Below are 26,831 nucleotides of genomic sequence, written 5' to 3'. Positions count from 1 at the left end.
AATTGTTGAATTGATGTTAAGAGGGGCTTCCGCACCATAAAAATATCTAAATAGTGTTTTAGTACACATTTGTAATTACTTTTAAAAAGTTAACATCAAACGTAATAATTTGTATAAAGTTAGCATTTTTTAAAATATATAAAATTAAGTAGTGAAATTTTAAAATTTTCAATTGCTTTATTTTCCCAAAAAAATAAAAAATAAAAAAATACAAAAGCCCATGCAAAGCTGAAATTTTGTACCACTATTCACATTATCTCAACCCACTATTTGAGTAGGGCAGAGTTGGGATGTGTTACCTGGCAAATAGGGATCCATATATATATATATATACATGTAATCATATTTCTAGGATGGAATATATTAACACTGTTTTTTTATTTTATTTTATTTATATCTATTTATAAGTTAAAGCCAGAGAAAATTCACATAATTACAACTCATGTAATTTTAAATTTCAAAATCTTTATTCCACATAATTAAAATAATTTCAAAATCTTTATTCCACATAATTAAAATTGGTGAAGTACATGAATTTATATAAGCTTCAAAAACATATTTCTAACAATTGCAACTAATATACTCAATTACTCCCACCAAATAAATACTAATACTAACATACCTATAATTTTTTTTTTTTTCCAAAACTAATAAAAACATGTAATCAAATTTAACTTGTAACACAAAATGTGATCAAGTAATTGGAGCCGGAACAGGTAAAAGTGCTCGTAGCATCATCATAAGCATAACTGTAAGCAGACGGGCATGCACTCTTAAAGATCTTCGAGTACTCCGACGGCGAACATGTCTGCGGCGTCGCGTGATCGCCCGAGCAACAGAACTCCGTCGTGTTAAACGCCGCACACGCGCTCTTACACGCCACAGACGAGTCCCCATCCTTCACCTGCAACTCCGGAGGGCACTGGGCGTTGACGTCCGCCGTGCAACCGGCGTACCTGCAGTCCCCGGAGCCGCCGCTGGGACGTATGCCCAAGCCCACATTGTACCCGTCCACCAGGCTCACGTCGTAGAAGTCCTTATCGCCGAGGGTGAATTCAGCCAGCGTCACCGGCGGAGTGCCGCCGCCGGTGCACTTGAGTTTACCGCAATCGCCGGTGGCGCACTTTCCGTTGCCGGAGTCGTCGAAGTTGCACCCGGTTCTAGCCCAGAACCGGCCGGACCACCCGGTTTGTGCCGGGAGCTGGACGGATGCGCCAGGTTGCAATTCGAAGCCGCCATCTCCGAGGACGTCAGCTCCATTGCCGGATAATGTTCCTGGCCAAACCGGGTAGCTGCAATGGTTTTCAAGCGTGAACACAGTGCCTGAAACTGTGGCTCCTGCAATGTGTCATCCGGGAATGATTCAAGTGGGTCAGATTCCGGCGAAGCAGTAATTATATGAAAAACATATATATATATATGCATTTATATACATTTAACTTCTAAAGAAACTTAAGAAAATAAATAGAAAAAAAAAAACTAATTAATTGTTTGGTTACTTAATTGGCAAACTAATTAGAGTGACAAACCAATTGTGTGTGAGAGAGTGTGTATATGAAAGAAATTAATAAGCTTTTACCCAAGAAGAAGAGGGACAGAGGAAGAAGAAGAAGAGAGAGTCTTGGTTGGACCTCCATGATCAGATGGTATGAGGAAAATGAAATAGATGTTAGAGTGGTGGTAGTTGGTTGTGGTATGGGTGGTGGGGAGTTATATATATATAGAACAATTGTATATATATCACAATATTTCATGTCCATTGAAGAGAGAGAGTCACGGCATGTCCAAGAGACATTTTCGCCTTTTATTAGAACTGTGGAGGCGCATTTCATGTTCGTGGTTGGTTGGTTGGTTTTTTTAATTTAAAACAGCCTTTTTGCTTCCTGGATCCAAATCGTCCAACAAAATCCAAATGTTAATATTTAATTGGTGAATATATATATTTTTTTGTGGATAAATAATTTTGTATAATTACCAGAATCACCACACAAAGCTTATTGTGCCAACAGTCACAATGTAAACTACACCTTTTATTTTTATATATCTATATAGTTTTCTGGATTTCTCTCATCTTGCGAATGTGACTATTTCTGTCTCTTTTGCGAATGTAAATTATATGAATCATTATACTTAGGTCGAGTAGTTTCATCTATTAACTTAAATGAGTTAATTAAAATTATTGATGGTTTGAAATGATCCCTCACTTCCCCCAAGAAAAAATTTATTGCTCCTTGTACCATGCAACCAATATATTTGAACTATTCGTGTAATATATATGCTCACACCGTGTATGAACGCTTTGGTGCGTTTGTTGCATTTTTTGGGTTGTGCATCATGCAACGAATGCATCCGAACCGTTCATATAATATATATGCTCACGTCGTGTATGAACGATTGGATGCGCCCGTTACACAATTAAACAGGCTTAATAAAGTTTTTCTCCCACTTCAATGAATTAATAATCTTAATTAATTTACTTTATAAAATTATATTAGGTTACAATTTTAAATTTAATATTTGATACTTTCTTTCCATTTCAATTTTAAAAAATAAAGTATTAATCTGTATCAATAACAATTTATTTATCTATCTATTTATTTATTTTTTGTAGTAATAATATTTTTTTTAAAAAAATATTTGTGGTTTATTCCTTCCGTTTTAGAGGACGGCCCGGTAGTTATTACTAGTTGTTTTCAACCAGCGTTCAGCTCATAAAATTATAAAAAGATAAGTACATTTAAGTTTTAATGACTGAAATTTTTTCATTTTTAAAATTTATGTTAATGTGGTAGATGCCGCCAAATTACTATTTAGGGCCCATCACATTCATATTGTACAGCATTTGTACAACTACAGCCCTATGTATCATTGAAATTTTATACGATGTCGCCGACTTCTACAGACCTCAAACAGTAAACTTTGGAAACCAAAATTATATACACATACTGACATACATATGTATGTATAATTTACATATATAAACTCAAATCCTTACATTCGGCTAAAAGAATTTTGTTATCCAAAACATGAGCTACAACAATTTCTGGACAGGAACTCAAGTAAGGAAAGAATCCTCACAAACCTTAAGAAAAGATTAAACATCATTAAAAATAACCATTAAAATTAGGGGTGAAACTTAGACCGGCTAACCAAGCCTAAAAATTTTAAAATTTAGGCTTTTAAATTCATAAATCGAACTCAAATTGAATTGTTTCTCAAAACCGAGGTCGGAGGCTCAGGCTCAATTTGAACCCAACCCAACCTAATCCAAAATTCAAAATAATAATAAAAAAAACTTAAAGAAAAAAAAAATTATTTATTTTTCTTCTCTCTCTCTCTTCTTTATTTGGAAGGGAGTAGCTACAGGGTCCCAATCGGAGGAGCACCGGTTGAGATGCCACCCTTCGCGGCCACCGGAACTGACCCATGAGCCCACGAACAACAACTCAAATTAGGAGATCCGTTCTTTAAAGTGGCAGAAGCAGCCTTACCCATCAGCAGCAAGCCCCTGCCGTTGCTGGGAATTTCGAGGATCGATCTTTTGCCAGTCTCTGGCGGTGGTGGATTGCCCGATGAAGACCCACTTGGCAGCGACAAAGCGGATCGAGTAGGTGGAAGTGGAGGAGGAGTTTCAGGATGGAACAGGTGGCTACGTCCAGAGACGTTGACCCTCTTTAAAGCCAACTGTATCAGCCTTTCCTTTTTGACTTTTCAAAAATATTACATCAGCTTTTTCAAAAACTAGGTCAGCAATTTCAAAAGCCAAGTCAACTTTCACTCTAATATGCACTTCATCAAGCTCTTTGAATTTTCGCTCTAAAAATAATAATAATAATAATAATAATAAATTAAAATTAATTAATTAAATTTTTTTTTTTTTAACTTTCCTAAATGGCTATATTCGTAGATGAATTACAAAATTCTATGAAAATAAGTAAATGAATTTGTAATTTTAATTATTTTTTTTACAAAAGTAAAAAAATATATATATATATATATATATAACCGTTAAGGCACTATTTGTGTAAGCCAAATAGTGCCTTAACGGCCAAATGCATTGTTTGTGTTACACATTTAAAATTTAAAGCAAAAAAATAAAATTAAAAAAAAAAACAAATTTTAAGGGGGAAAAAAAAAAAAAAAAAAGCTTTTTGAATTTATTTTTGGCCCAAATAATTTTTTTTTTTCCCAATAAACAGTGCCTAAACAATATTTTTTTATTTAATGAATTTTATTATTATTATTTTTTTAAAAGAGCTCAAAATAACCTATTTTTAGGTTTTTTTTTTTTTATTTAAAATAAAATCTGAGGCACTGTTTGGCCACTGTTCTAGGAGCAATTGAATAAAACAAAACTGGCAACCGAAAACGGCGTTGTTTTGCAACAAAAAAAAAAATCAGCGATTGCGGGCCGGCTTGCTGAATACCGCGAGCCAGCCCGCGAGGGAAATTGGGCCCCACGTTTTTAGATAGGGCGCACAACAGCGCCCAAAAGGCCTTTGGCATGCTAAAATTAGGCTTCCACGAGCCCGCTACAGGTGCTCTAAGGTCAGGTCTGAAATGGATGCGGCCTTCCGTGATTAACTATATATGTATATTAATAAATTATGTATTGTATATTAGCTTTATATATATATATATATATATATATATATATATATATATAATTTTCATATTTGTAAAAAAAAAAAAAAAAAAATGAAAATCCATCAAACCAGTCCGACCCGTCTAAAATATTCGGACTGGGTTATGGACCAGAATTATATCCAAAATGGGTTATGGACGACATAACCCATTTTGGATATAATTCGGGTTGACCCAACCCAACTCGATTTCAGGTTGAGGTTAGGTTAGGACTGGGCTGGGTTTGGCCAGCCCAACTTGTAGCCGTAATAAAAATTTCAATAGATACATGAATATTCATCACTGGTTGGCAATCTCACTCCACAATCACATCTTTATACCCCTAATTTTTAACAAGAAGTAGAGATTCACGAAGCATAAGACCTTCAACAAAAGGAAGGCAACTAACATTTTCAAAAAAAACTGAATCCACTTTAATGGGATGTCCAAGGTTGTTCAACATGGGACCTCAATGAATATGAATTTAATTAGGGTTGACCGACCTTATTCATATAGAGTAAAGACGATAATGGTACTAAAACTTAAATGGAGCGTGGATAAGTGGTAGGGCAACCATTTTGTGCTTTCTTCAATGTAAATTAGTGGCTTGGGAGCACTAAGTTAGTGACTTGAAATTAAAATCAAAGGAAATTTAGTTCAAACTTTTTATTAACTTCATCTAAGTCACCAATTCAATACTTCCAAACGCAACCAACCTTCCTTCTACCACCAAGAGCTTTGGGGATATGAAAGTGAGATTTCAAAGTCAATATCTAGAATTTCCTATCATGTTTCCACAAAATAATCACATAGAATATAATTTGGTCGGATTGACAAATTACCTTGATTTTGGTCCACGTCTATTTTAGTTTCTCAGGCTTAATGAGAATATTGATAATTTTTTTTCATAAAGTAACATTTTAATGACGAAAACACTTTAAATAGAAATTGAAAAAAATTAAGTGTATGCTTTGTTTGTAATTGAAAATTCAGAGAACTGCATTTTTATAACTGAATTTTTAAAAAATTGAACCAGTCAAAATTTTTTTGTATAGTTTTCTCTTTTCAGTTTTCGGAAAACAAAAAACTTCTCACAATTACAAGTAGGACTTAAATTTTTTTAAAAATGATTTTCATTTCAAATTCATTTAACACGCCCGTGAAAGTCAATAGTGACATGGGAGGTCAGTGTCATACTTAAAATTATTGAAAAGGTTTTCGTTATTTAAGTAATCTACAAGGGAGGCTAAGGTAATTGTCCCAAAAAGATATATAGTAAGAGTGCCAGAGTGGCAGGTAGACTATATGACGCACTAGATTTTATGCGTTGCACTCCCTAAACATAGCACTCAACAACCAACCCACTCGAACCTTCTTCCTATAGATTCTTTCAACCAATTTTAGGGTAGAGAGAGAGAGAGACATCGCTGTTTCTCTCACCTCATTTCCAATTTTGACTTTGGATCGTCCGTCGGTGGTCGGTCGGTCGCTCAATCTATCATCTAAAGGTCAGTGCTCTCTCTCTCTCTCTCTACCTATATATGTATATATGTTTATATATATAATTCTGTAGATTGTTTCTGTTCTTATATACTTTAATTTCGTATAATCCCTAGATTTCCTTTGTGATCTCTAAGTAACGTATTTTTCTCTTATGCTTTACTATGATTGCACCCGATCTTCAATTTTTGGTTGTTGAATTTGATTAGTTTGTTTTTGATGGGTTTATTTCAGACATTTCTTGTAGCGATTTATTTAACTTTGTTTCTGTAATCTTGCAACGCACATAATGGTCTGATTTTTGTTTGGACTCAATTTGATATATATATGTGTGTGTGTGTGTGTGTGTATAATTTTACGATTATTTTGATGGTGGATCAATATTTTGTTTGGACTCAAGATATAATATATTACCTCATATATCATTGAATTTTTCCTATTGATTTTTTTATTAGTATCAAGTCTTTGTAGGAGTATTTGTGTTCTTAGTTGTGAGAGAAATTTTTGTAATTCTACTTCGGGGGAAAAAAAATTCTAATTATTTATCTCGAGAACACTTGATTCATTTTGTAACTGGTGTTAATATCAGGTTCATATGATCTATAGGGAATTTGGGTTTTCACCATTGAGAGATGGAAAGTGGGTTTGGGGAATCCATGGGCAGGCCACCTCAGGGACCTTCTTGGTCGAACAATAACAGTAGCAACAATGATGCTGGTAATTTTGAATGCAATATTTGCTTTGACTTAGCCCAAGACCCAATTGTAACTCTTTGCGGTCACCTCTATTGCTGGCCTTGCCTTTACAAATGGCTTCACTTGCACTCACATTCCCGAGAATGCCCAGTTTGTAAGGCTCTAATCGAGGAGGAGAAATTGGTCCCTCTATATGGCAGGGGAAAGAATTCGACAGACCCGAGGTCTAAGTCAGTTCCTGGAGTCAACATTCCGAATCGCCCAGCAGGACAGAGACCTGAAACAGCTCCTCCGCCAGACACAAACCCCTTTGCCCAACATGGGTTTGGATTCATGGGGGGGTTTGCACCTATGGCAACTGCCAGGTTAGGGAATTTCACATTATCTGCTGCATTTGGTGGTTTCTTCCCATCATTGTTTAACCTTCAGTTGCATGGATTTCCTGATGCTACCATGTATGGGACAGCTGCCGGTTTTCCCTATGGGTTTTCTAATACATTTCACGGGGGCCATGCACACGGGTTCCCCCAGCATGCAAGTCAAGGACAGCAAGCAGATTATTATCTGAAGATGCTGTTTTTGATGATTGGCGTGTTTGTGATTCTTGCTCTAATTTGGAACTAGATTGAATTTGCTAACAGATATCATATGTGTACTCTTTTTACTTTTTTGTTTCTCTTTTCTGTGCTTGAAAATTTGTCCATATAATACATTGTCAGAACTATTGTAGTTTTTATCAATTTCCATCAGCAGCTTTTAGAATGTTACTTTTTGTTCTCATAATTGTATAATTGTATTGAAAGATGTTTCTTCACAAGCATGTGTTTTCACATGCATGTACACGGGATGAATATATTATATGGCATAGCATGATGCATATGAGTGGCAGTTAATTTTTTTATAATTTCAGTTTCTCTTGGAAATTCAAATTTTTGTTCCCGTCATATGGATTGAATTGTAACTATATTTGAGAATTTGCTGATATGGAACTCGTATTTCCTTTTTCGTCTTTGTGTCTTTTTTGCTTGCCTAGGGGGAGGGTGGGTTTGGTCAAATTGTTTGCCAATTCATGGTGAGGAAATTTTTAATTGTGTGTTATTCTTTTTCTTTTTAACTTCTAAATTGTGTTATGTTATTACACAAAAGTAGACTAATGTTTAGATTCTATCATAGTCAACAATGAACCTAAAGTAAGAGTTTAAGTTATTGCTTAAAATAGTTTCTAATTGCTTAACAGCTTAAGTTATTAAGTGTTGTTACTGTCTTTTTTCTAAATGATGTTCAAAATTTATCTATACATGAGGAAATTCTTTGGTATAAGCAATAGTTGGAGTTGGTAGCAGTCGTGTCACAAGATGTAGTTTCAGTTTTTTTTTTTTTTTTTTTTAATTATTTAATTTTTTTCATAACTTGTTGGGATTCCACTTTATTTAATTTCTCTTGATTTTATGGTTACTGTTAACTTTATTTTTGAATAAATTCACAAAAAGAAAAATATAAATCTGGCATTGGGTGAAGAAACCTGTTGAAAGAGTTTGTAGTCTGCTATGTCCATATGTTATCCATTATATTGATTGTATATTTATTGGATGAAATAAAGTTTCTCATGTTACTTTGTATTATGTGTTTGAAAACATCTCATAGCTGGTTTTTTAATATATATTTTTCTTTTATATATATATATATATAAAAAATGAGGTATGATGTTAGACAATTGATCAAAATTGGGTTCCTAAACGTAATGGTTTAGCCTATACAAATGTCAATCTGTGATGATGAACATTTTGTTAATAAATATGCTGATTGTCAAATTTGTTGAATTCATAGAAATTCTTATTGTAAAGAAGTACTTGATTGCTTAGTGGGTATATACATAATGAATATGATGCAGATTGGATCTCTATCCTTAGAAATAAACCTAAGATTTTTTAGTAGAGGTTGAAGCATAGGAATTCAAAAGTGTCCAAAGGATTTTCATCAAGTAAGAATAAACCGTTAGACTGTACCCAAGGCTCTAGTATTTCAGAGTGTGAGTGGTAACTTTGACCTAGACGGACAATAGGTCATGACATAATTTTGCATTTAACTTACTTTTCAAACTTTCGTTAATCGTTTTTGAAATTCAGTTAGTTAGTTATAAGATTGATATTTAAATTATTTAATTTTCAGTTTCCATAAATCATACTCAACCTTGCATCAAACAGAAATTAAAGTAGAGCACAGACATGAATTTTTACATGGACAACCCAAAAAAGAAAAAACCATTGGATCAGATTGATGAACTTCTCCTTGATGAGCACTCTGTAACATATGATTGAATCTATGGAAATCCTAGATTGAGTAATTTGGAAAATGTTCTCACACAAGCATTTTCTCTCTAGATGATTAGAAACATTTAACACCCTTAGACTGACCATAACTTCATATTTATTTCTAATATAGGAGTTCCATATTAGATATATATATATATAAAATAATAATAATAAATAAATAAATAAATTGTGTTTTGAAAGAGCTAACCAAAAACTGTGTTACTTGGGCTCTTCAAATATATTGCTTGATCATGGGTATGGGATATAAGTCCCGACTCTTTTGGTTGGACTTGTATTTAAAAAACATATCCAATTATTCAATTTTATTATTACTTTAAAATGAGTTAAATGCCTATATTGAACATTATGCTACATAAAAGCATTACTTTACTCTAGAAGATAAAATAAAATGAATGCCCCGAAAAGGTCAACACCACCACGAAAGACTCTATCTCCATGTTGGTCACCCTTACACAACCTCAAGCGATCTATCACCCGGGGCCAGGTCCCCAGTTACGTATTCCCTACAGAGCCTTCCTTTTTGAATGATGAGAACACCCCCCCCCCCCCCCCAACCCAAACACACACACAAGAACAACAACAACAATTATCAAGAACCTTCTATCCTCCCATCATATATGGCAAGCCTTCTGCACACAAGAGGAAGTGCTAGAGAATGACATGCACCACGGAATAGATGAAACCTGCTTTGCATCTCCCAGTGAGCTTTGCTCTAAAAGCCCCTGTTCAAGACTAGCTGCTTCCCACGGTTAGATCTAGTGACAACACCCAATTTTTCCGATTTGGAGGTTCGATCTATGATTTATCATTCATGGACGTTGATAAGATCCTTCCATTTAGCAGCACCTTAGGATGGCATAGCCTTAAAGTAAGTTAAGGGCGAGGGGTCAACATATAATATAATCTGAGAAAAATAGCTTAGAGCAGTGTCCATGTGTCCTTTTGTTTGGAGATTTGACACATCTAACGCACGGATACATTCCCATTAGGGATGCAACTTGGGCGGGCTAGCCCAGCCCAACCCGAGTCCAGCACATAAATTTTAAAATCTGGATATATAAATTCACAATTCGGGTTTAAGTCGGGTTGGGTTTTTTCAAAACCCAACCTTACTTGGTTTGGGCTAGGTTCAACCCGAACCCAACCCGAAAGCCCAAATTAAACATTTCATTAAAAAAAAAAAAAAATATCCACGAGGAAGACGAGGGTCAGGCGGTTGAGGAGCTCTTTGACCGGAATGGTCACTTCTCCGACGTCTTTGTCGCCAAGGGTACGCTCGCAACGGAGGTTGAAGACGAGGGTCTGGCGGTTCTGTCGAGCAGCCGACTCGTCTATGGTGAATTTCACGGGGAAGTTCTAGGTGGGGTTGTCGTCGCCGTCTCTGTCGATGATGGTCTTTTGCTTGGTGCTGTAGTCGCCGGCAATCGAAACGATGACGTACACGTCCATCTTGGTGATAAAGTTGACTTTCTTGAGGTCTTTTGCGGAGACAACCTTGATTTCTAAGGTACGGTACTCCATATTGATTAGAAACGACAGATCGACGGAGAGAGATATACTAGAAGATATATACAGAGAGAGAAAGAGAGTTTTAGAGAGAGAGAGAGAGAGAGAGAGAGAGGCGGATGTAGCAGAGAGGGATATGCCCAAATGCCAAACCCAACACTTATCGTGGTTATTATTTACGAAGCAATTAAAGGTGAGGACCGTGAGGTAAACCCTTACAAGTCTGACCGTGTGGTCCGGTTAATGCAATGAGACGTAAACCATGGTTGGGTTAACTTGATTGGTGGTTAATTACTAAGTTTTAACCATGTTTAAGGACTTATAAGAATGTTTAATCCGAAGTTTGAACAATTCTAATGAATTTAGGTACTAGAAACCTAATAGTCTAGACTAGACGTCGTTATATATATATATACTTGATTTATATATATAATTCAAATATAAATATATACAAATCGATATATATATATATATATATTCAAATATCTATATATAATTGATTTGTATAATTCAACTATATATACATCATTACACTATTAAATTTATATATATATAAATCAAATACATATATATATATCTATATATAATAAAAAAAAAAAATTTAAAATATATATCAACTCGTGAACCCGACCCGACCCGTCCGAACATATTTGGTCCGCGTTATAACCCAACCCATGTTGGGTGCAATTCTGGTTGGACCAACCCAACCCGATTCGGGTTGAGGTTGGGTTGGGGCTGGGCTGGGTTGGGCCAACCCAAGTTGCACCCCTAATTCCCATACCCTACACACGTACATAAGTCCATGTAACAAAGACCAAAATATATGTCCATTAGGTTCGATCGATCGAACTAAATTGTACACTCCTCCATCGATTAACACTTCATCGATGCGCTCTGGATTCGAAAGAAAATTTCAGTCTTAAATTTGATTGAAACAAACTTCGATTGGAAAGAGTTCGATGGATGCACATTGCTCTACAGTTTTAAACTTCAAATTCGAGTTTCAAAAAATGACTGGATTAAAATGTTTGTGAGGATTTTGTAGTAACCAACACACATCAATGGAATATTTCTATAACTTATTGAACAGAATACTAGAATTTGGACATGGTTTGAATGGTTGAGGATGTTTTAGAAGAGGATCTGTTGCTTTGAAGTGCAAATTGCCTGTTTTGTCTTTTTTCACGCACAGTGCTTGTGTGTGCATATGCTTCTGGTCTTATGTAATTGAAATGAAAAATATAATTTTATTTAATGAAATGTAAATTGTACAGCAGATGCTAATGCTACAGATATTGATATTTTTTCCTCTATTTTTAGAAATTTTTTCTTTCAGATACTTTTGACAGGAATAGAAAGACATTGCTTTAATATTATTTGTGGAGTTGGTCTTTTTTAATGTTGTGCGTACTACAAATATTTTTGTATTTTTATAATGCAGTGATTTTGTTATGATAAGGTAGATAACTGTAATCACACCAGAAAAGGGGTGGATAATTGTAATTTTTTATCCTACATAGTACATAGAGAAATTGATGTCAAATGGATGATTGTGTTTGACAACCTTTGGTGGATGGTATGCAATGGTGGTGCAAATTTTTGAAACTGAAATGATTCCTTTTCGTTTCTGTTCATTAGTAAATTTTAGAGTCGTCAATTTTTTTTCATAATTTTTTAGAGGAGTCATTGCTTGGTGCAATGGTAAAATTTGGGCTGCCAATTGTATTAATGCAGATTTGGGTGTAAGTTCAGTTACGTTGTGCAACTAATTCAAAGGTTAGATCTGCTCTCAGCCTGCTCTTCCCAATACGTCCATTTGACGTGGATTAACATTGGTAATTGTCTTCTGGTTAGTCAATATATCTTATCGTTTCGTGTCCTTCGGTTATAAATATTCCTCTTTTTCATAAACTGCTAAAATTTGGCTTAACAATTTAGTTAACGAATTAAGATATGATACAGAATAATTCAGTTATCAACGATATTATATAACATTGATATAGTTGATAGTATGTATGGAATCTTTCTATAATATGTTTTGCTTGGGTAAGATATGCGCATGGAGCTTATCGTCCCCTTTTTTTTTTTAGTTGGCTTGGCAGCACTTGACCCTTTGTGTTATGATATATAAACATACTCGTAATCCCATGTGCTATGCTTACCAAGTGCTATGTTGTTTTTGCTCGCTTTCTTATAGACTTTCTCTGCCTGTTACTGGCTTCTACATGTCTACACATAACTGAATGCGATAAAAACCATCACGTTGAAGTCGTTGTCTGTCTTATTCATTTAAGTTTATTCCATTATATGTGGAAGGAGGTTGGTAAGCCTTGATGAAGTAAAAAAGACACCTGAGGGAGATCTGATTGGTTGTTTCTTCGCTTTTTCTATTTTATTTTTTGAGTGGGACATCTAGTTGCCGGGTTATCCATGAACTTGAGTGTGTGATGGAAGGGGCGCAAGTTGGTGGAGCTAACTTGGTTATACCGTTATATGACTACATTTCATGTAACCTCTCTCCAATGTGGTTGATTTCTTTGATCCGTGATTAGTTTTCCGAGACCTAAGTTGATAACTGGACTGCTCTCTTGTGATGGTTTCATATCATAAAGAGCAAGGTATTTTGGACACTAAAACTTCTCAAGCCAGACATTGGGCTGTTATAGAGCAAAGATTTCCGAGGTGTTCTTTGGCTAGGAAGGATCCATAAGTTGGCATCTAGGATGGAAGATTTGTTTTCTTTTGTGAAGAAAATGCTTCTCGTACCATTGACGTTGAATGTGTACTTGTAAAGATGCATTTTTTCATTTGTGATTTGTGTACATTTGAGCTGGTGAAATAAAGTTTCACAAGCAATAATCTTCTGTTTTCAGGGATATTGATTATTTTGATAAGAAACTTTATTGGGTGGAATTGTTTGATGTTTGAGTTGTTTAGGTTGTTGCTTATCTTTTGGTGTCGGAATTAGCTAGCTATCATGGAGGAGTAGCGGCCATTGTAGTAGTTTGCGATATTTTTGCTCTCGAGTGCTTCAAGGAGTACCCCTCTTTGGAGTGAAGCTGCAGAGTGAGCAAGCAACAGGTAGATAAACCTTGCATTACAGTAACAATGTCAATTTTGTGTGACTGTGGACCTGAAAGCCACTCTTATTGTAGTGATGATGAGATGCGATACTTTGATGAATTGTTGCTGTCTTATGGTACAATAAGTGGTCCAGAATTATTGATTTTCAGTGGAACTTGCCCTCCCCGAGTGACCTGATCCACTACTTTAGAGCTGTTTGTGGTCCCATAATTTCCTTTCTAGCACATGGGTTACTTGTCTTAGGCCTACCCAAACTGGGGATTTTTAGTTGGAATTCCCGAGGTTGATTAATCCTTCTAAATTGAACTTTATATAATTTACATTTGCATGTTAGGGTTATAATTTTACATATGATAACCGACAAAAAAGAAGAAAGGAGTAGTTAGTCTTTTAATGGCCCAACTTTCAATTCTCTTTTTATGGCACTCCTATATTCTTTGTAGGCCATGGCTAGAACTCAAAATTCTTGAGGTGGGATCGAGTCTAAACCGTTTGTTTCGAGCGTCTTATCTCATTTTATGCACTTGGGGGTTCCCCATCCACCAGCCTTTAGGCTCTAGGACGTTGAAGATTATTAATCTTATGTTCGGTTGCATGGAATTGGTGTATTGGAGAAATGTTAAGGATTTGGAAGATGTACTGTACTATGTCTTCTTGTTATATATGCACGTTTAGCTTACAGATTGCTAGATTTCGGATACTTTTGAAATACAGGTTAGTGATTTCAGTTGCTGGCTCCAATCAGAAACAAGAATACAAATCCTTGGTCAGCAGACTCGTTTCCATTCAGTTATGGTTAAACGGGCCTTTAAACCTGTGATCGATGTTTTGGCTCTGGTTTGATCTAATTTGATACGGTAGAAGATATATATATATTGATTGTGAATTTAGAGAGAGAAATTGGATTATTATCCTTGAAGTGGCTTTGTTGCATTAATAAGCAAAGTAGCACACCAAGCTCGTGGGGTTGAAGAAGCATTAAACTGGGTGTGCGCCCACTTGGAAAGCTAATGCGACTTTTGTGGGTTGATTCGAAAATCTGCTGGCTGCCATTGTTGACTGTTATTCAATGTAATGAATGATGAGAAGAAAATTAATTGGATGCTTGTGAAGTTTGGAGGGAGGGATGAAGGAGAAGCGTCTAAGGGGGAGGGGGACAAAGCAAGGGAAGAAGCAGCTTTTTTTTTTATGACACTTGTGAATAGTAAAAAATGTCTGGAGGATGTTTACTTTATATTTTAGAATATTGAAGGGAAAAAAAAAAATAGTTGGTAGGATCCCACTTAATTTGTCATTCAGAAAATATTTCTCACAAATTCTTGGATTTTTTTATAACTTAGTTTTCAGAAAACAGCTATAGAATCAAATAGATTTTTGTATAATTTTTTAATTTTTAATTATCTAAAAAAGTTTCTAGATTCTTGATTGTTTACAAAAATATATTATTATATATTATAATTAAATGTTTAGGACTTGCTTAGTTTATAATTCTGAAAATGATTTTCTGTTTTCTAAAAATAAAAAACTGTACAAAAAAATTCTGTTTATTGACAATGGGAAAAAAAAAAAAAAACTGAATATGTTATTGGCAAAGGTAAAAAGTCTCAACAAGCTTGTCATAGTCCACTACAATTTTTGAATTCAGTATTTTGAAAATGCGCATGGTCTGTCCGTTCGTACGGAAGTACCGGACAGTTTGAGACAACTGTGTGTATAGGATTGACGTTTGAAATTGTTAAAAGTATAGGACTGGACACTTTTGACAGAAGATTGAAGTTGTTGGTCAGATAATTTTTATGTGGAAGTCACAAAAGTTTGTATTTGTAATAAAAATTTCTTAATTTTCTTTTTTATTTTGCTATGATAAAGATAAAACACTAACGAGTTCAAGCTCGTTCAAACAAAGAAGTTTGGCAAGTCGAGTTTACTCACTTGAGTGTTTGAGTTTGAGTTTGAGTTTGAAAAGTAATATGGAAGCTTGACTCGAACTTAAACATCCTTTTAAAGCGATCGCGTCAAGTTGAGTAGTTTTCGCAACTCAATTTGGTTCATTTATACCCTATTGTGTATTCAACATAGTCTAATTTGGTTCATTTATACCCTATTGTGTATTCAACATAGTCTACTTCCTTCCCTTTTAGAAGTTGAGTTGTAGTTTATTGGTATTTTTTGACCCTTTTAAAAGTTTTTTGGAATTATAACAAAATAAAAATAAAAAAAATTTGTGAGTCAAAAGAAGTTTCTAATAGCTGCCAAACAATGTAGATGGTTCTTTTCTGACCAAGACGGTATAAGACTTGGACTTAGTTTGTTCATATGGTCATTAACCCCATGTGTATATATATATATATATATAGATATGTATTATAGATTTTGGAACATATTAGGAAGATGCATGGCATTGAAAGTCAAATATGATGGCACACAACTTTTATACTATAAAATTTATGAGTTAATTTTCTCGACCTTCAGCAGTTTGATACAACCTTCTATGTACTGAACATCAATCTGTTTGTACTTTTTTTCTTTTAAATAAAATTTAATAAAATTCCACTATATGATGTAATGTATTAGATAGGTGTAGCATGGTGACAAGGTGTGTAAATCATGAGCAAAAGGGTACAAGCTAGGATGCTGACTTTCTTGACGTTGTTGGGCCCCACTTTGTTTGGATTCATAGGTACCCCAGATGTCGGTGATTAATCAAAATTACTACTCCATCCCATCAAGGTACTAGAGGAGAGGAGGATGATCTTATCTTCTTCTTGGGTACTATCCAAACACACAGACACACACACTATCTATCCATAACCATTTTCTAGTTACTTTTGTAACAATCAATCCATATGTAACGCACACATTCTATTTGCATTTTCTAGTTTACTTTCGTATGTGATGATAAAATAACTAAAATTAAAGTAAGGTTTTATTTATTTACTTACGTGGAACACTCCCGATCATTCACCATTTGAATTTATAAGTACTACAAGGTAAATTTTGAATGTGGGCAACCATGCGTAGGCAAGTTTTTGTAAATTTTTAAAGAGTTGACTCAAATTAATAAGAATTTGATCTTGTGCTTTAAAAAGTATCAGGTCTAAAGCTTGAATTCTCTTGAATGTAAACAATTTCTTAGAGGGTGGTGTGATTACAAATTAGGAAAAAAAAAGAAGTTTTTGTGCCTACTAAGACTTGAATCCAGGATGTTCGAGTTTACGATTTATTAAGAGTGACAATTCGTGTTTGTGTCGTGTAAGGACATGGGTAACATATGATTCGAGTTTATAGTTCACTAGGGTGACAATTCGTGTTTGTTTTGTGTCAGGACATATGTAACCTTTTATAAGAGTTGACACGAACATAATACAATTATTAATCATGTGAATAAATCTTGACACAATCATGATACAAATTATTATGAGCTAACATGACATGACACACATAATAACCTGTTTGATGGTCAACATTTGATATGACATGAAATAACATGTTTAAGTTATTTGGACATGGACACAAAACGAATTATTTCTAATGAGAACATGAAACATTTAGTTAATTGGATTTAAATGAGTTATTGGGTCAATTACGAACATTACACGTTTAATTATTATCCAAATATAATTGAGCCAAATTTAGATCCACTTAATGTTGTATTCGAATCATATTAACGTGTTGTGTTCTTGTCGTGTCAGGACAAGTATAACCTGTTACACAACATAGTTATTACACGGATAACATAATATGACACGTATAATTCGTTTAATAAATTTGTCAAAACTTGATGGGATATGAAACAGTATCACAACACGTTTTAGTCATTTTTGACACAAATATGACTCGCTTATTTAAACGAGTCATTTTTAACACAAACACGACACATTTATTTGACATAGTTAAAACAAATTAATCAAGTTATAAATCGGTCGTCTGGTTGAACACGACACGTTTAATTACCATATCAATTCAAACTGATACGATTGCGACCCGAATACAATTAAAGCCCATGCAGGAACTAAAATTAAAGTTACTCACACTGTCATAACAAAAATTGGCGAGCCATTTAAGGTTTTCCACCGTGGGAGAGGGTTGCAGACGCATGGCACAGTTGTGGGTTGATGTGTGAGGGAAGAATAGTTACCCATAACCCATTCATGGTAGGTAATACCCTCTTTCAGTAATTGCAAATCTTAGATACAATGAATCATCAATATATATATATATGGGTTGGGTTTCTGTTCTGATTGAAAAATTTGGTTGTGTGTATTGGACTTTGGTCAAGGATGGTTGGTTGGCTACAACTTTCTAGTCTTTCAGTGTTCTGTCATTATCAAAAGGGCAAACAGGAGGTATCATATGACTAAGAGAACAACTTTACTTACAAGTTAATTTGATTACAAGACTATAATATTTTGAATTTCAAGCTAAAATACTTAATGTAATTGAGGTTGAAGAAGTGGGAAAAGAACAGATTAGTGTGAATTAAATTAATCTTGTAATGTAGGGTGGCCAAAGTTTTAATGATTTAAGAAAAGGCAAGTGGGTGGATTTGAAATCGTTTTAAGAGTGACTTAAATGATTTGAATCTCTTTATTAATTCAATTGAAGAATTAAAGAGAAAAAATTTAAGGTATGTTTGGTTTGTCATTGGAAAAATAAATTTTAAGTACTATTTTGAGAGAACTATACGACGGTTTTCTAAAAATATACATTTTTAAACTAAATTTTCAGAATATAGTTCTAAAAAACTATCAAGCAGATTTTTGTACATTTTTTTTATTTTTTATTTTTGAAAAATCAAAAAATGTTCTAACCAAGTAGGCCTTTATAAATATTTTTTCTTTTCATTTCGAATAATGTTACTCAAGCCAACAAAATAAGTCAATTTAATCATTCTAATGAAAAACGACCAATAAACAAATTCCATCAAGTGTATCCCACATAATATCATCTTAAATGGTCTCTTTACTATCACATTGATGTATGTCTAAGTTACTCAATTTGAATTTTTTTTTTTCATTTTTGTTTTTTTCATTGTAGGGGGAAGAGGATATACATTAGTCCAAAAAAAAGAAAAAAATTTCAATGTAGGAGGAAGAGGATATTTAGCAGTCTAAATTATAGTTGGTTGTATCGGTCGATACACGACGTATCGACCAGTTCATAACTATTTTTAAGATTTGATACAGTTACACACTTTCATGAATTGACCGATTTACATAAATATTTGTCCGAATTCAAATCATGGTCCAAATGCACACACATATACATATATATGCATGAAAAAAATGTGAAATCAAGATTTTCCTAATCTAAAATGGCCCATGTGATAAGCATGAGGCATGCATTGATTTGTTTTAATAAGAACAAGTCCATCCCCATGAGTTGTTTACTAGTGCCTTGTTTGGCACCTCCAAAACTGTCCCTCACCTAATTGAGTTTAATCCCACAAGCTTAGACTTGAAACAAAGGATACAATATATATATATATACACACACAATAGATTATTGTTCACTAATGATGAAATTAGCGACAGTTCCCTCATCTGGAAGCCTATGTATAAAGTGTTTTTGCTCAAGTATAGTTCTCACCGACAGTGATATGTCAACAATGGGAAAGTAACATACAGATTGTGACTTTGATGAGGAAGCATCAACCAACCACGCCATTTGAATAATTTTGCACTACCCATATATGTGTGTGTATATATATATATAACCCTAGCTTGGACCATTTTTTTAATAAACGTTTGCTTTAAATTAATTTAAATTTAGAGACATAGGTTGTGCTTGAGTTTTTAAGTCAACAATTGATTTCTCTTCCCACTCATAAGCTTTCATTTCCCATTCTTTATAAAGGATCCAGATGAACCATTAATGTCAAATTTACTTTTCACAACCTAAAAAAGCTGTCCAATAATTAATGGCGAGACCTTCTATTCATTTTCATTTTGTTTGTTAGGATGGCATGCACTTTTCATCCCGTTTAAAAAAATGTTAAATAACTCCTCGTTTATTTGATTCATTACTAAGCTAAGCGCGTATGTGTGTGTGTGTGTAAATATTAACACGCGCACTAATGACATCTTGCACACTATACATCAAACATGGTTAATTAAGGACTTTGTGATGGAAAGATATATCTCTTTTATTTTTTAAAATGAAAGGTAAGGAAAAAATGTTGGATATGATTATTAACCTTAATAATCTCTTGTGCACCAGTGACCAAGTAACATTAAATTCACACGAATATAATGATAGTTGGTTAATGATCTTTTGCTGTGTACTATCTTTCTCATCTTAAAAAATAAAAAAAAATTTAAGATGTTTGTTATGCAAAAGGTCAATAATAACCTTACTAATTGATTATGAACTAAAGCCCACCACCGCTTTCTGCCACCACCATCACAACCTTCAATCGCCATCACCGCCTTTCTTCACCACCTTCCTCCACCACCATTGCCGCATTCCATAACCTTCGCCGCCTCCACCGCCTTCCGCCACCAACTTCCTCCACCACCACCGTCGCCACCGCCATCGCCTTCCAATGCTATCATTGCCTTTCACCACCCCCACCGCCACCGTCATTCATTGCCACCACCGCTTTCCACCACCATCACCATCATTGTCTTCCATAACCACCATTTAGAATTGTGACTATCAATTCATTTTAACATTATTTCATATTTGCAACTAAATAAGCATTCTCATTCCATTCCCAACTTCATTCTATTCCATTCAATTTTCATTCATATGTATCAAACTAAGCATAAAATCATTAGAGGGGTATGTTATAATTTTCACTCTGATTAGTTAGAAGTTTTTTTTTTTAATCTTGTAATATTTGGAGGGCCACCATGCAAGGAGACGACTTACAAAAACACGTACATATGGTTGAGTCTTTTTCTTTTTTTCTTTTTATTTTATTTTGTGTGTGTGTAAATGACCCCCTTTCACTCTAGTTTCCACTAGCCAAATATTACTTTCAATTATTGAAAATTTAACGAGGCCATCACAAATTTAGGAAATAATAGGACCGTCACAAAATTATGAATGCTCTTACATTGATTTTCTTGATAACCAATTAGAAGGAATATATATATAACTATTTTTTTTTTTTTTTTTTTTTTTTTTCCGTATTGTTTTTTCGTACGTATATGAAAAGTAGAGAAGTTAACTTCAAATATTTAATTTGAAAATGAGGTGCACCAATGAACTCTCCCGCTTTTTATTGTGATTACGTCCACTTCAAAATGTTTTTAGCGTCGGTGGTACCATCATCGTGTCTCCATCAATCCACTGATTTATCATGATGTACAAAGTTTTGACCCACTTAATTAAAAATCAAATGTCAAATCTCTACCAAAAATTAATCTTTACCAAGGGAATGATGTTATGACTAGCACACATATGTAATAAGCTGTAAACCATTAAGAATTTAAAGAGCATAAACAACTCCAACGAAAGTTTTTAGTCCCCCCACTTACTACCACCATAAAAGCTAAAGTTGTTTTACTTTAATTTTGAACTTTCCTCATCACCATGCACGTAGGACCCTTGTTTGGGATGCGTTTTAGTGTTTTCCTTTTTACTTCGAATTATTTGAATGACAAAAGTATAGCGGTCCCTTCAAAAAAAGGCCAAAGTAAGAAAACAATTACTCTCTGTCTACACCTATATATCAATCCAACCAAACACTTCCCTTTGAAAATTCTTGACCTAGCCCTACCCTTTACCCCTTTGCAGTCCAGCCACCTATTCCTCCCTTATTTTTTTTATTTTTTATTTTACCCAAACCGTGTCCAAACTTCAAATTCAATCAAAACCAAATCTCTCCCTCTCTCACACACAAACACACATACAAACACACACACTCTCTCTCTCTCTTATAAAACCCAGCAGCCCTTTTCTCCCATTTCCAATTCTAACATCCCCAAATCATGCCTAAACCATCTTTCCGTTCCTTTCTCTTCCTTTCCCTCTGCATTTCCTTCTTCATATTTTCCTCCGTTTCAACTATCACCACTGCTGCTGCCACCACTCTCTCTCAACAATTCCGAGAAGCCCCACAATTCTACAATTCCCAAGACTGCCCCTCCATCACCGACGACGACAACGAAGATAATGACGACAACGAAGACAACAACTTCTTGTGTTCGGAAAATGCCATCCACGTGGCAATGACCCTCGACGCCACCTACATCCGGGGCTCGATGGCGGCTATCCTCTCCGTCCTCCAACACTCCTCCTGCCCACAGAACATAATCTTCCACTTTGTCACCTCCGCTTCAGCCTCCGCCAACGCGTCCCTCCTACGCGCCACCATCTCCGCCTCCTTTCCTTACCTCAACTTCAGAGTTTACCGGTTTGACGACGCGGCGGTGGCCCGCCTCATCTCCACCTCCATCCGGTCCGCACTCGACTGCCCTCTCAACTACGCTCGCAGCTACTTGGCCAATTTGATCCCATTATGCGTCCGCAAGGTGGTGTATCTCGACTCCGACCTCGTCCTCGTCGACGACATCGCCAAGCTCGCCGCCACGCCGCTCGGCGGCGACTCAGTCCTCGCCGCCCCCGAATACTGCAATGCCAACTTCACCTTCTACTTCACACCAACCTTCTGGTCAAACCCTTCCCTGTCGTTGACTTTCTCCGATCGGAAGGCTTGTTACTTCAACACCGGCGTGATGGTGATTGATCTTGACCGGTGGCGAGCCGGGGACTACACCACCAAGATAGAAGAATGGATGGAGCTTCAGAAGAGGATGAGGATATACGAGCTGGGGTCTTTGCCGCCATTTCTGCTCGTTTTTGCCGGGAAAATAGCTCCGGTGAATCACAGGTGGAACCAGCATGGGCTCGGCGGGGACAATTTTCGCGGGCTTTGCCGGGATTTGCATCCGGGTCCGGTGAGTCTTCTGCATTGGAGTGGGAAAGGGAAGCCGTGGGTTCGGCTGGACGCGAGCCGGCCGTGCCCGTTGGACGCGCTTTGGGCTCCTTACGATCTCCTAAAGCCTCCATTTTCATTTGATTCTTGAAGATGAAGATATCATCAAAATTGTGTTATGGACTCGCTATGTATGATCTTGACCGAGCTCATCCACACATGTTATTTAGTAGCTAGAGAGGACAATCCAAGAAGAACCTGAGAAAGTTTACACGAAGATTAATGTTGCGTTTGAAAGCACTGAAATTAAACTCAATTTCTTCGGAGTGAAATTTCAAAGCACGTATCGGCACTTCGAAACACAGCAGAAGTGTATAGACTCTGTATATGATGGTGGTGTTGGTGGTGGTGATGAGGCGGCGCGTAGATGAGTGATCTGGCAACACAGTGATATCATCGTGTCCGTGCCTTGTTCATCAAATTATAGAGTAACGTTGAAGAAGATGAATAAGGAGAGGATTTTTACTTTGTAAATTTTATTTTGAACCTCTCCAACATAGGAATTATGTGGATTAATAATTGTTAAATTTGTTGTATTAATAAAGGAGTGATCAATCCAAAACAAAATGGGTTTCTTTTATTGTTTTCTGATTAATTTTATTCTTCCATATATAATCATTGCATTGTATGGGTTTATGATATTTGTTTCTTTAATTCTCTCCCTCCCTCTCTATTTGATACTATATATTATAATTTTAACTCTTATTAGTTATTAATTATTTATATTAAGAAAATAATTTGGAATATTGGAGTGTTTTATGTTCTTTTAATTCTTTACACCTTAAAAGTTTGAATTTTTTACTACTTGGAAGTATAATTAATGAGTATATAACTCAAAATTCATAGATATATTAATGGAATTAAATATCTCTTTATTTTTCTTCATTCTTTTCCATTTAATTTTTCAGCTTTTATGGAAAGCATTGAGAGGATTGAGTTGGCTGCAGATGCACCGCCCTACAGCTGTTATAATCTCTTTTACTTGGGAATAAAGTGAGGATATAATTTATTAGTAGTTTAAGAGCATTAAAGATTTTCCAATTAAAATTTAAACAAAATAGGTTGATTATAAGTTAAGCCAAACTAAATAATAAACAATTAATCTTGTTTTTGGAAATGTAGCAATAAATTAGGCTATAGTTTAAGTCATATAGAGCGCCAGTAGGAACAAGGATAAATTTGAGAGCAAAAGCATAAAAATAATAAAATATAAATCACACAAAGAAAATTATTCATCAAAAAACGTATAAAACCAATTATTAGTATTCAGCGCCAACTGTTCTTGGTTGTGCTTTTCATTTTTTTTTTTTTTTAATTTTATTATTATTTTTTTTCTAATTTTTTTTTTTTTTTTGGACACTTTGAACATATTTCTTGGGTTGATGAGTTCAACCAACCTAATTTTATTATTATTGTTCTTAAGAAAAAATCAAACTGATTTCATTTCCCATATGATTTTAGAGTTGTTGATTACTTCAAACTCAAAATTAGGTTGGAGATTCCTCACCAAAAAAAGAAAAAGACTGTAAGGAAAAAAAAAAAAAAACACAATAAATAAAAATGAAAATGAGAAAATGCATGTATGCATTTAATGTATGAGTCCATGGGAAGAGTTATGTTGTTAAATGATTGAACACATGTATTTCAGTGAATTCATCTACTAGCTTTGAAGCCTATAATAACGGCTTCACATGGAATGAAATATTTTTTAAGTGTGATTATTTAATGATCGTATTATTCTATTGCATATTGTATTCACAGTCTTATTCTAAATAATATATAATTTTATATCGTCAATTTTTTTTTTTTTTTTTTTTTTTTTTTTCCAAATTTTAGATCATGTATAAGTGTATTTATTAGTGGGTGAAAAGAGAATATCTTTCAAAGAATTTTCCTATATAAAAAAAAAAAACGCAAAAACAAATGAAATGAGAAAAATGAAAAAGAAAAAGGTGTGTCGGTGGAATCGTTTGACATTTAATAGAGTGACTCATGCTACGTTCACACTTGGAAGGGTAATGTTATGTGTTTTTTTCAGAAAAAGAAAATAAACATTTTTTTAATATAATATATATTCGATTGTGCCAGTCCAATAAAAAAGATTAGATTGAAAGTGATACGCGTAAGCCCCAGATAATGTATTCCATTTTTTTTTCAATATCAATTTCATATTAATTTAATACAAATTGAATTCTACTGCAAGTAAACTAACCTATATGTGTGAATATATATATATATATATACATATATTTATGTATGTAATTGTAACCTTTTTTTTTGTGAAACAAGTCCGTCCATAATTAATTTTATCTTTGGTCTCTCTATACATTTACAACAATTTTATCTTTCACGGATGGTGACATCGAAAGCTACACTGCTCCTTATTCATTCTTTACCACCAAAAAATGGTTGAATTTTCTGTGTTACATGAGACACAGCTTTAAATATGTGACACTCCTCTTTAATTAAAAGTACACTAAAGTCTATGGTTAGTACCAGAACAATACCTATATATATATATATATATATATATATATATATATATGAGTATATTATAAATATCTTTCCTCATAGAAATATTTTTCTTCTTTTGTTTGATTAAGGAGAAATTGCTTCTTTTATTTTTTTCCTCCCCACCTTTTTAACAATTAAACAAAGCAACTATTAATTTGCTTCCTAAGCGACTATTCCCATCTTTTTAACAATTAAACAAAGCGTCTAGTAATTAAACTAACATATATGTGTGAATATATATAATTATATCATGTATGTAATTGTAACCATTTTTTGTGAAACAAGTCGGTCAATAATTAATTTTATCTTTGGTCTCTCTATACATTTACAACAATTTTTACATGCTTTGGTTAATTGGAGTGGACCACTTATTGAGTAGTAAACTTCATGAATTGACATTGTTCGAAGCGATTACTTTCATGGATGGTGACATCGAAAGCTACACTGCTCCTTATTCCTTTACCGCCAAAAATTTGCTGAATTTTCTGCGTTAGATGAGACACAGCTTTCGAGTCTTATTAAGATCTAATCACATAATTTTATTAAGAATGTGACACTCCTCTTTAATTAAAAGTACACTAAAGTCTATGCTAAGTACCAGAACAATAGCTATATATATATATATATATATGAGTATACATAAATATAGGTCATCCAGTACAAAAGAACACCTATATTGTACAATTAGTACTGCATCGAATCCCAACACAAAACTTGCATTCTTTACCGCCAAAAAATGGCTGAATTTTGTGTTTTAGACAGAACTTTTGGGTCTTAATCACGTAATCTTTGTTAAGAATGTGACAGTCCTTTATTTATTATTATTATTTTAATCAAAATGTCTAGGACTTTGCCGTAATTAATTCACGAGACCCGTATAAGGCGACCCCTTTATACGAATCGGGTAAAACTCGAACTATGTTCGCAGTCGTGGCTTTAAAAAATTACTCACACATAAAAAGAATCGAACTTGAGATCTAAAACTTAATGAGGTTCCAGTACCCAATAAGTTTTTTCCACTGAGCCAACTCCTTAGGGTAAAAAATTAAACGATAATCCTCTTTAATTAAAAGTACACTAAAGTCTATGGTCAATATCAGAAGAATAGCTACAAATATGTGAGTTGATACACGTACATATATATATATATGTGTATGTATGTATGTATGTATGTATGTAAGTATATTATAAATATCTTTGGAATATTCTTCTTTCTTTTGTTTGATTAAGGAGAAATTGCTTCTTTTATTCTTTTTCTCCCCATCTTTTGAACGAATAAACAAACCAACAGTTAAACAAATGTTCATGTTCGTGCGTTATATTACATTAGACGATTCACAATATACATACGTGAATATATGTATATATAAATCGTCAGATATAATAGAACAACTACACTATATTGTATCGAATTTCAACACAATATTAAAGATATTAGTAATGGATCCAAGTAAACTAGATGTTGTTGTAAAATGAAATCAGTTATAACTTAATTAAAAATGGTTCTCTAGTTTTTAAAATAAAAGCACAGTAGTTTAATTCTCTTTAATTTAGGAAGGTCAAATTATGTTTCCAATGCCACATTAAATGTGAAAGAATTGAATATTTATATAGTTTAAGATTTGTTGTTAA

General features: G+C 34.3%; 3 protein-coding genes across 4 annotated transcripts; 2 read left to right on the top strand and 1 right to left on the bottom strand.

The window, feature by feature from the left end:
- Positions 1-292: 292 nt before the first annotated feature.
- On the bottom strand, positions 293-1,686 carry LOC132278904 (pathogenesis-related thaumatin-like protein 3.5). Its single transcript, XM_059780807.1, has 2 exons — positions 1,580-1,686; positions 293-1,338 (listed from the first exon to the last, which is right to left on the bottom strand). The coding sequence occupies exons 1-2, from the start codon at positions 1,635-1,637 to the stop codon at positions 671-673; spliced, it is 726 nt and encodes a 241-aa protein (XP_059636790.1). The 5' UTR covers positions 1,638-1,686; the 3' UTR covers positions 293-670.
- Positions 1,687-5,954: 4,268 nt separating this feature from the next.
- On the top strand, positions 5,955-7,635 carry LOC132278770 (uncharacterized). Of its 2 annotated transcripts, none has more exons than XM_059780656.1 (2): positions 5,955-6,131; positions 6,730-7,635. In XM_059780656.1, exon 2 carries the CDS (start codon positions 6,756-6,758, stop codon positions 7,440-7,442), a length of 687 nt encoding a protein of 228 aa, XP_059636639.1. In that variant the 5' UTR covers positions 5,955-6,131; positions 6,730-6,755; the 3' UTR covers positions 7,443-7,635. The 2 variants fall into 2 exon arrangements, with proteins under 2 accessions (XP_059636639.1, XP_059636638.1); XM_059780655.1 differs by having other exon boundaries at positions 5,956-6,131; positions 6,713-7,635.
- Positions 7,636-21,501: 13,866 nt separating this feature from the next.
- On the top strand, positions 21,502-23,265 carry LOC132278705 (probable galacturonosyltransferase-like 1). Its single transcript, XM_059780562.1, has one exon. The coding sequence runs from the start codon at positions 21,679-21,681 to the stop codon at positions 22,774-22,776; it is 1,098 nt and encodes a 365-aa protein (XP_059636545.1). The 5' UTR covers positions 21,502-21,678; the 3' UTR covers positions 22,777-23,265.
- The last annotated feature ends 3,566 nt before the right edge of the window (positions 23,266-26,831 follow it).

This window comes from Cornus florida, unplaced genomic scaffold (genome assembly GCF_030987335.1).
Source record: "Cornus florida cultivar Cherokee Brave unplaced genomic scaffold, ASM3098733v1 CherokeeBrave_3.0.0_Hap2_Chr10, whole genome shotgun sequence".
Classification (NCBI taxonomy): domain Eukaryota; kingdom Viridiplantae; phylum Streptophyta; class Magnoliopsida; order Cornales; family Cornaceae; genus Cornus; species Cornus florida.
Note: the sequence above shows the minus strand (reverse complement) of the source record. Positions and strands in the feature narration are given on the sequence as shown.

Excerpts from the sequence above, each read along its gene's own strand:
- LOC132278904 (XM_059780807.1), bottom strand. The coding sequence starts at position 1,637 with ATGGAGGTCCAACCAAGACTCTCTCTTCTTCTTCTTCCTCTGTCCCTC. Across the intron at positions 1,339-1,579 it reads TCTGTCCCTCTTCTTCTTGG|GAGCCACAGTTTCAGGCACT; the intron begins GTAAAAGCTTAT and ends GACACATTGCAG.
- LOC132278770 (XM_059780656.1), top strand. The coding sequence starts at position 6,756 with ATGGAAAGTGGGTTTGGGGAATCCATGGGCAGGCCACCTCAGGGACCT.
- LOC132278705 (XM_059780562.1), top strand. The coding sequence starts at position 21,679 with ATGCCTAAACCATCTTTCCGTTCCTTTCTCTTCCTTTCCCTCTGCATT.